Below are 10,279 nucleotides of genomic sequence, written 5' to 3'. Positions count from 1 at the left end.
CTAAACATTAAAAGGCAAAAAAGAGACCTCAAATTTTCTCTGAAGTGATCTCATGTGAAATAGTGATTTCCAAGTTGTCATCGTCATTGGGGACTTGAACATAAATTCATAGCAAGAAAAACATTTGTATACAAAGCGTTGTAACCTTTTTGCACATTATATTGCAAAACCAACTACATTACATGGAATTACAATAGACCATCTATTGTCAATTAACTCACCAAATGAAATTTATGGAACAAATTACTCCTTTTGGTTTGATCAATCCACTATCTACATGCTATCTCCACATCCATCATAGCAACATACCCATGTGGCTCATACATAGCACCCTATTGCCTCCAACATTGCTAGTAGAACCTTAGTGTGGCATCTTTGCAACCTTGGAAGCATTATTACCTACATGATGGTTTTTTGTTTATTCCCTTCCCTTTAATTATCCACATTCATGTCCTCCATATAATAGATTATAACATTCGCTTCATGCAAGAAACTTGGAACAAGCACATTAATCTTCCCACTACCAAGCTGCCCTTTTTATTTTTGATTACCTTGTTTGAAGGACTATCTATAATATAAAAAAAAACTTGCCTCGACCACCCTCTGCTATGCCTACCACATTCCCGACCACGTGTTCAACTTTATTTGCCTCCCTTGTGTCGTGCGACTTACCCTTCGATTTAAGCCTTCAATCAAAGTTTCCTTTTTAAAATAAAGGAGAATCTCCTTACATTTCAGTTAAAAGAACTGCCTCATAATCGTAGAGACATACAAGTGGATTGTTTTGTCACCTCGAGCAACTTTTCTTTTTGTTTGTTCTATATTAAAGAGCAAAATACAAGAGAATTCTTGCTTGCACTTCTTATTAGTGATTTTCTTCGTTGGGAAGAAAGAAAAATGGAAGATGTCCATCTAGCAATACATCAAATAATAACACTATCTCCGATGTGATCCATAAATGAGAAGACAAGAAGAAATACATGTGTGACCAATGAATGTATGCTTAAAGGTGCTCAGCAATTTCCATCCATACTTTTATACCCGATTCTACATCATTGATGTTGCAAGTATTGCCCTCAAATTGAGGCTTACCAGAAGCTTTATAGGCCTCAACACACTCTAAGAGATTGTGGTTGCAAGTCTTGTTCAAGTAATTCTCTGCAAAAGAAAACAACATCAATGAGTTAAAGACTTCAAGGTAGACATAGAAAATTTAGAGCTTTGCATCACAAGTGAGGTCACAAAATTAACCTACATACCAATATACTCTCTGATTTTTTTGTTTTGTTTTAAGAATTGGGTTGGGCACTACCAGTCGCTCCCCTCATACACCAAAAAAGTGCACAAGAAGAACAACCAGGACTATGCACCCAAGCTCCTAAGGCAGACGCTTGACTATGCACCCAAAACGCTTTTGTCACTAGTTTCTTCTGGACTACGTGAGGCCGAAATTATCTACACTCTTAGAGCAGTGAACTTGAGAGACCATTCTCGTTGACTAGTTATGGGCGTGACAGCGACCATGTACCTCTGTTCAGAGGCCCATGTACTGCGGGACTTGCTTTGGTCTTCCCTTCGGAGTTGCCTCCTCCATGGAAATTATCACTGACTAGTTATGGGCGTGACAGTGACCATGTACCTCTGTTCAGAGGCCCACGTACTTTGGGACTTGCTTTGGTCTTCCCTGCGGAGTTGCCTCCTCCAGGTAACTTGTTTCGGTTTTCCCTTCGGAGTTGCCTCCTCCAAGAAATGCCATACCCGTTTGGAAGGGTGTCGGCTCACAGGTGACGTCCGCTAAGGTTGGTGGTGTTCCCCTTTGCACCTCCCAATCCCTTTTTGGTGAGGTTGACCCCTCTCAAGGGGCACAAGGCACTTAGGCGCTCTTGTAGCTCAATTGGCTTCGCTTGGGGAGGATGACATTAATTTCCCTCGGGAGGGATCGGATTAAAGAATATAAAGCATAGGAAGGAGGGCATTATCCCTCCATCCGCCAATGCAGAGCACCCAAGTACTGGGTACAACCTCACCGAGAAACTTCACCACAGGCACGTGCCCTGTAGTTCCATTCCTCGAGTGCAAATCACGGCGTACCCAAATGGGCAGCCACTTCCAGCGAACCTCCCCACCAAGGAGGATAATGGTCCTTTCTTCAGGGTCCAACGATGGGTCGATATCGTTGAAGGTGGAATTGAATCGGTTTAGCCAACGTCCCTAGAATCATCTGTCGTCGAACAAGCCACTAGCAAATGTGAAAGCGAACGACCCTTTAACTAGGAGCGCAGCGAGCAAATACTGTGTCCACGTCTCCAACTATCAACCATTTTGTGTCCGCCTACTCTCACAAGAGCCAACACTCTCTCTTCATTCCTATTCACGATAGTGCTCCTATTGAGCTGCAGTATCCAGGTGTTTGTTCAAAGCCGGTCGTCTTATAGGGCTCCATTATCATTTTTTATGAGATTGAAACCTATTATTAGGTTCCATTAGGTTTGGAAGCAATGATACCTTAATCTCAACCATTGGAAGGGGTGCGGGTGCAAAAGGTAGACAACAAAAGGTGAAGTAGTACGACGGGGTTTTCTTTTAGATTTGATGTTTATTTTTTCTTAGCTCAAAACAATATATATATATATATATATATATATAGATAGAGAGAGAGAGAGAGAGAGAGAGAGAGAGAGAGAGAGAGAGAGAGAGAGAGAGAGAGGGTCTCTCTCTCTCTCTCCATGATGTCAATGGAAGGCCATTTTAAATTGAAATGTAAAGTGTGACATCCCTCGATTGTGTATAAAACAGAGACACTAGAACTACAGGGTTCAAAAGTCTATAGTCCTTGCAAAGTTTTCTTGAATATGAACTCTAGATTTTGCAAATCAAAGAGCTTAAGAATATAAACAAAATATTGACGAAAACAGGCCTTCTTGAAAACCACAAGTGGCAGTGTCGTCTTCAGGATGATCAATAAATTTTCTTTTCCCTTCTATTACTTTTGTTTCGTAGCTTGAAGCCCTCTTCTCTTAACGCTTCTGTTGAAAAGCTTAGCACCCTCCCCTCTCATCACTTCACTTTCATAAGGTGTGGGGCCTCTGGATTTCTTTATCTTTTCACCGACAATCCAGTTGACTCACAAATAGCAAACTTTTTGCTTTTTAAAAACATAACTTTAGAGTTTTAGTTAAGGACAAAGTAACACTATGGCCTTGCAGGCCAAAAAAGTTTTTTGACCATTGATATGCACTACAGTCTACAATAACGAAGAAAGTTGGAAAAAAGATGTGAACAATGACACCTGGGGGTGTTGTATCTTTTATGATAAAGTCCTTCCTAAAGGTGAGTTCTCAGCATTCATTGCTTCATTTAGTTGTTGGCTTTCTATTGGTTCATAGTGGGGGCTATAGTTGAAGAGCTTGAGAGAAAAATGAGAAAACACTCAAACTAGAGCCACTGTAGTCATTATTTTGAGTTTAAAAAATAGGTCACATTAAAACTCATGATCAATACAAAATCTAAAACGAAATCCCATTATGCTCCTTTTTAAACCCTTAGGAAAACAAAAGAAATCATTTCAATCATATCAAACTTAGGTAACAGCATATAGTCCTTCCTTTGGCCCACGAAAAAGGCAAGCGAGGTGATTTACTCACTTGGTTTCATTGAATCAAAATTTATGCATTGTTTGGGAGACGATGAGTTTCAAACCTTTTTCAAAGGGTTGATAAAACAACAAATCGAAGTTCTCACTTCTGTTATTTCTAGAAAAGAAAAACCAGTTTTGAATGGTAAAATCTCATGAAATTAAAAAAAGAAACAGCTTCTTTACAGTATGTGCCAACCGATAGGCCAATATTACCAATGTTTGCAAATAAAGACCCCAAGTCAATTCATAGAGGCATAATAAGCCACAAACAGAACATGCTCGGTTTGTTTCCTTGAAATATAGATAATCTTACTAATTACATAAATTAACACTAATCACCTCCGTATAAATTAGCATAGTCTGATCAAAGCCCATTTTCAAAGGACTTACTCTAGTTAGCTCAAATGTCGACTAGAAGGCTGTTTTTTGTAAGTTCTAGTCGATAGAACACATGGTCATTGTAACAATAGGTGCTTTCATGCTCTATAGGCTATCGGTAACATCCTATGTGGAGGCAAAACCTTTTGAGAAAGTCAAGCTAACTTAGAAGAGAAGGTTTCAAGTTGGAAGCGGTAGCAATGGACAAGTCGAGGGGCTCACCAAAAAGTAGGCTAGGTTTAGATTGTACATCCAAGCATGAGCCAAAGGAACGTGGAAGGGATGTGGCAAAGGCAGATTGGCTCACAAAAGGCCAATGTATTTCCGGCCCCACCTTACATACGAAAGGCCTCACAACTTCAAATACCGCAGCATTTATGCACTTTGCAGCCTGCAACGCGGGGAGGCATGGAGCACACGACCTCAACTACTCGTAGCCGATTAATCTAACCCCTCACACGTGCTTGCTTGCTATTGTAGTAAAAAATTAGCATAGTTTGATCAAAACAAAGTTTCAAAGGACTTCTTTAGTTAGCTCAATTGTCCACTAGAAGGCTGTTTTTTTGTAAGCTCTAGTTGATAGAACATATGGTCATTGTAACAATAGGCACTTTCATGCTCTAAAAGCTATCGGCAACATCCTGTGTGGAGGCAAAACCTTTTGAGAAAGTCAAGCTAACTTAGAAGAGAGGGTTTGAAGTTGGAAACGGTAGCAATGGACAGGTCGAGGGGCTCACCAAAAAGTAGGCTGGGTTCAGACTGCACGTCCAAGCGTGAGCCAAAGGAACATGGAGGGGATGTGGCAAAGGTAGATTGGCTTACAAAAAGCCAATGTATATCCGGCCCCACCATACATACGGAAGGCCTCACAACCTCGGATACCACAGCATTTATGCACTTTGCAGCGTGCAACGCGGGGAGGCATGGAGCATACGACCTCAACTACTCATAGCCGATTAATCAAACCCCACACGTGCTTGCTTGCTACTGTAGTAAGATAATGGTCACGCGAGGCTTAGTAATCAGTTATTTGAACGAATAACTAAGCCTCATTCTTGGTCACACGCACAAAGGAGTATTGAATGAGTTACTAAGCCTACCTTTGTAAGTATGCCGATTTTGGCATAGTTGTGAAGTTCAAGGCATAGTTGGGAGAATGAATGAATAACTAAGCCTCGCGTGACCATGCAAGAGGCTTAGTTATTCATTTAATGCTTTGTTTGGGCAAAGTTGGCATATTTATCATTATCTGATAACTAAGCCTCGTGTGACCGTGCTTTGAAAATTAGCATAGTTTGCTCAAAGACAATTTTCAGAGGACTTCTCTAGTTAGCTCAAATGTCCACTAGAAGGCTGTTTTTTTGTAAGCTCTAGTTGATAGAACATATGGTCATTGTAACAATAGGCGCATTCATGCTCTATAGGCTATCGGCAACATCCTATGTGGAAGCAAAACCTTTTGAGAAAGTCAAGCTAACTTAGAAGAGAGGGTTTCAAGTTGGAAATGGTAGCAATGGACAAGTCGAGGGGCTCACCAAAAATTAGACTGCGTTCAAACTGCACGTCCAAGCGTGAGGGAGGGGATGTGGCAAAGGCAGATTGGCTTACAAAAAGCCAATGTATTTTCGGCCCCGCCATACATACAAAAGGCCTCACAACCTCGGATATTGCAGCAATTAGAGGACCTCCACACGGTGAGTTTCAAGACTATGCTGAAACTATTCCATAGACCTAAAAATGAACACTTCAACACATTCACACGTGTTTGATCCATTTGCCACCACCTCTAATAGCAAGTAACCCAATGCCCACAAAAGGTTAACTTATTATTTTAAGAATGGTGACTTGCAATACCAAGTCAAACCTCTCAAAAGGAACGGACCTTTTCTAGTAACCTCTTCTCCTATTTTCCCTCTTAACTACGCCAAACTCTTCGTGTGAATGCACAAAAGTGAAAAAAACTCCCTTAATTCCTTTTCAAAACCCACAGTGTGGAAGCCTTCTTATGCACTTTGCGGGAGGCATGGAACGAGGCATGGAGCACACGACCTCAACTACGTCTTATAGCCGATTAATCTAACCCCTCACAAGTGCTTGCTTGCTACTGTAGTAATAAGCAGTGTGGATTGGAAAGACCCAAAAGGGAGCTCTCAATTTACGACATCCATGAGCACCCTAGGGACCCCCCATTTTTCGATCAAAATTTGAAGGATATCATGATTTTAACGCTTAACCTTATCAAACTATACCGGTTTTCTTCATTTGGACTGTAATACTTAAAACCCTCCCCATGTTTAGCTCAAAATTTGAAGGATTTGACCGGTTTCCTTACCGAATTATAGGGCCGAGATTATAATAAAGGCCAAGGGTCTCACAGATGAGTCAGCCCCTGCCTTCTGTGACATCCCCAGATGTAATCGTCTTGGTGATTGTTTACGCGCGCGCGCGCGCGCGTGTGTGTGTGTGTGTGTGTGTGTGTGTGTGTGTGTGTGTGTGTCACAGAGAGAGAGAGAGAGAGAGAGAGAGAGAGAGAGAGAGACCAATGTTTCCAATGCAGTCGTCGTGAATCTTGCAGCAGGTGTCGAGGTCGTCGCAAGGATCTTGGCCAGGACATCCGGAATATTGCACTCCGCAGTACTTGCCATACCTCAGAAGCGGAGTGACTGCAGCAAAGATAAGGAGCATGAGAGAGAGAGAGAGAGAGAGAGAGAGAGAGGGAAATGAGAGAGAAAACACACTCACCGGAACAAAACCTTGACTCGCACACGGTGCTGCAGTGGCCCAGCTGCAAAGAAATTAGGAAGCAGCATAAATAGGCGCATTCTCGGTTTAAGCAAACAAGCGACGGAGCTGATCATACCAACTTAGACTGGTCGACGACGAGAGCAGACGAACTTTGAAGAAGTAGGGCCAACAGCGCCTGCGCCCACAGCACATGAAACAATAGTAACGCCATCTCCCGAGACCCTGCTCTCTCTGCTTTTTGCGAACGCTGCTTCCTAAATTTAACGCTTGTAGCCCTTTTTATTCCTTCCTAATATTCCTTCCTTTTTATAAAGAGACACTCTCTTTATCTTTGAAGTTTGACACCTGCGCGGCCTTCAATCTTGTCCAGACCACTTAAAGCGTTTAGGTGTGTACAGACACGATTCCATAAATGCTACAGATGCCAAACCAAATAACAGCGCATTCACACGTATAGGCGGCATGACCGCTTGCTCTAATTTTTGGAACTTTGTCCCACATCGAAAACATAGGATCCATTTTGCTATTCACGAGTTGTGACTCGTGAGCATATCCATGTGGCACAAGACTATGGTGTTTTTGGCCTGCGACGAAAAGGCCTTAGTGTTGGGCTTGTTTAGGCATCCTTTCACGGATGGCGTCCACATGGACGGTTAGTAGTTTTGCACAGCAAGGGAGTCAGGACGATGTGAAAGCGTGAAGGAGCTATGTGCAGAATTCTGCTTGGATAATAGAGTTGCGTGCAGAATTCTGTCTTAGAGTCCTGTGCGACTCTGCGAGTCGACTGCTGGCGTTGTACTCGGCACTGAGAGGGCTACGATTCTACGAATGAAGCACCGAGAGGCATTGAGAGCAAGGTCCGCGATGAGTTGAACACAGTACTAGGCAAAGGGGTACCCCTCACCGAACCCGACGTGCCACGGCTGCCATTTTTGCATGCTGTGGTGAAGGAAACAATGCGCTTGCGCATGGCAATCCCCGTTTGGAGTTGGGAGAAGAAGCTGCCCAGGCGCTTCAAATGAGGAAGGTGCTCTGGTATCCAAACGAGGACGAGAGACTGGTGCGCTGCATACCCAAATATGTTCATGGCAGCTGGACTGACATCGCCCGTAAAGCTGGTATGATTAATGCTGCTACTCGATCACTTCAAGTACATATTGCATAGTAATACCGCTTAAACATTACAATGGTGTTATAATAGAGCTACGTTATGTAATATCAGTATATGGCGGCATGGCCTGTCTATCAAAGTAAATTCCTCAACAATCGGTGGTGAAAGATCAGATCTAGGTATATTTACCCAGCTTTGAATAGCACGCCTGATGGAGCAATAAATATGGTTTGGTGTTCCATAGATATCTTTACCTATTCTTGAGAAAATTTGCATCTACAGACCCCGCTTCATTATATCACACCTTTTATAGCAGCACTTCTAAGTTCTGTTGGAAGAGTACTTGTCCTCCATGACTCCGTTTTGCTACCAGAAGATAACACACAAGCTCCACAACAACAACAGCATTTTTGTTGACTGCTTGAATAGTACAATAAAATCACATCAAATGGCAAGGTGCTTGAATATTTTCCAGCAGTACTGCCCAGCTAATCACGATCAAAAGATATTCAATATCTGTAATTTTGGAAATATTGAGGATACATAATCACTACAAGATGCTCTAAAAACCTCTTGCACAAGATGGTATATCTGAGACTCAAAAAGCATGATTTTGGCATGGGAATTATTCTAGCAATTCCCATCGTTTCCCTTGTGCTTGGGCGCCTTGTACAGTCGTTTGAGCTCTTTCCTCCCCCGGGGCAAAGCAAGGTGGATATAACGGGCAAAGGAGGGCAATTTAGCTTGCACATTGCTAAGCACTCGGTCGTAGTATGCAAACCCATCAGTTGATCGTTTGAGAAAGCTCCTTGTCAACAGATGCCTGAATTTTGTAGCTAAATAACTCCATAATTACAGGTTGAATTTCATTAAAACATTTGCACCATTGATTATGCAATGTAGCCTGAGGCACTGAGAGGGCTACGATTCTACGAATGTGGTAGAGAGAATAAATTAAATGCGAGGAGGCTTTTGTCGGGAAGAGATAGCAACGGGCAACTAGCTCCACATGCATGACACAAAGAGGGACAAAGCAACAGGTAACCGGTAATAGCAGATGAAAGGCCCCAACAGGTCTTGTCTAGACCTCGTGTGGAGGCTCCTACCCACTGTTGTCCTACGAGTTCTCACCCTCCGCACCTGTGTATCTTAACCTCCTCCTGCAGGCCCTCGTGATTCCTCACCTTGTTTTTAACATAAGAGTAGCTATGAATAGCAATTGGCAGTGACCATCTAAGGAGGCTTTTAGTTATCAGTTACTTGCTCACACGCAAAAAAGAGTACTAAATGAATAAGTATTGAATGAATAACTAAGCCTTGTGTGACCATGCAACAAGCTTAGTTATTCGTTTAACACTTTATTTGGGCATAGTTAATAATAACATATAACTATCCTTCGCGTGACTGTGTGACCACCACCTAAAAGCTAATAAACAATACTCAAGTGAATTGATCTCGAAAGCAATACTAGTTGAGCCATTCTCTTTGAGTTTCAAGTTTCAACATGCAACAAATGATGAGGCAATCAATAAAGAAACAACTACCACTCTATTACTTATGCCATGTGATACAAAGCACTTAGTAAAGCTTCCGAGAAATGACTTGTAGCATATGTTGCAACACGCACCAGAAGAGCAACGCACATTTGTGTAATCGCGATTCAATCCCTACGTAGTTTACACTTCAAATTTTGTCAACAGCTTGGAGATGTTATTTGTAAACTATTTCCCTACTTTGTGCTTGGTTTGGATCTCGCATTTTTCCTTTTGTATTTCGCAATTTTTGAGTAGTTTTTTTTGTGGGACTTTCGCAATCTTTTTGAGCTGAAAGGGCTAGTTTTGATCTTCTGGAACCCTTGTGATTCAATGTAAACTCAAATTTTTCCCTATCTGTCATGAGGTACATGAATCTTAATCCATGTTCCTCCACAGTTTTCACTTCACTGAGTTGTTTCAGTTTGGTTCTACAAGATCTTTGAAAGTTGTAGTGGGTGATTCTCTAAAGTTTCGTCACCTTTTTCCCTATCTACTAAGGCCCCTGTCACACATGACCGGCGATCATGTGTGAGATGGCACACGTTGTCCACAACGCCCAAGTGGGTTGCACACTGAGTGTCCGCAGCTTCTGTCACACGATGCGGCACAAAAGAAGCCCTGCGCAAGGAGCTGCTCCAATCATCTTCTAGAGAACATTCAACTAGGCGGGAGGGGGCGAGGGTGACCCCTCGGGCGCGAGCAAAGAGGCATCGGCCATGACTTGGGCATCCACGTCTGCTCGTCATCAGCATGACCACCGCTCTGTGTAGTGTCGAAACAAGGCAATCAAAGTAATTGGGCCAGCTCAGCCCTGCATCGCATCCGTCCGGTCTAGTCTGACAAGGGCCTAACACTTCTTAAGATTTTAAGTCC

The 10,279-nt window shown here is 42.6% G+C and overlaps 1 protein-coding gene across 1 annotated transcript; it reads right to left on the bottom strand.

Annotated features, from left to right (window-relative positions):
* Positions 1–838: 838 nt before the first annotated feature.
* On the bottom strand, positions 839–7,033 carry LOC147465998 (putative phospholipase A2 homolog 2). Its single transcript, XM_086523216.1, has 4 exons — positions 6,876–7,033; positions 6,758–6,800; positions 6,556–6,678; positions 839–1,158 (listed from the first exon to the last, which is right to left on the bottom strand). Exons 1-4 carry the CDS (start codon positions 6,969–6,971, stop codon positions 1,004–1,006), a joined length of 417 nt encoding a protein of 138 aa, XP_086379342.1. The 5' UTR covers positions 6,972–7,033; the 3' UTR covers positions 839–1,003.
* Between the last annotated feature and the right edge of the window lie 3,246 nt (positions 7,034–10,279).

Source organism: Adiantum capillus-veneris, chromosome 1 (genome assembly GCF_014529385.1).
Source record: "Adiantum capillus-veneris isolate H3 chromosome 1, ASM1452938v2, whole genome shotgun sequence".
Taxonomy (NCBI): Eukaryota; Viridiplantae; Streptophyta; class Polypodiopsida; order Polypodiales; family Pteridaceae; genus Adiantum; species Adiantum capillus-veneris.
This window is presented reverse-complemented; position numbering and strand designations above follow the sequence as displayed.

Bases quoted from the DNA above. Each gene is read 5' to 3' on its own strand.
- LOC147465998 (XM_086523216.1), bottom strand. From the start codon at position 6,971: ATGGCGTTACTATTGTTTCATGTGCTGTGGGCGCAGGCGCTGTTGGCC. The intron at 6,801-6,875 runs GTATGATCAGCT...ATTTCTTTGCAG, and splicing joins TCGTCGACCAGTCTAAGTTG to CTGGGCCACTGCAGCACCGT. The intron at 1,159-6,555 runs GTCTCTCTCTCT...TTTCTTTTGCAG, and splicing joins CGACTGCATTGGAAACATTG to AGAATTACTTGAACAAGACT.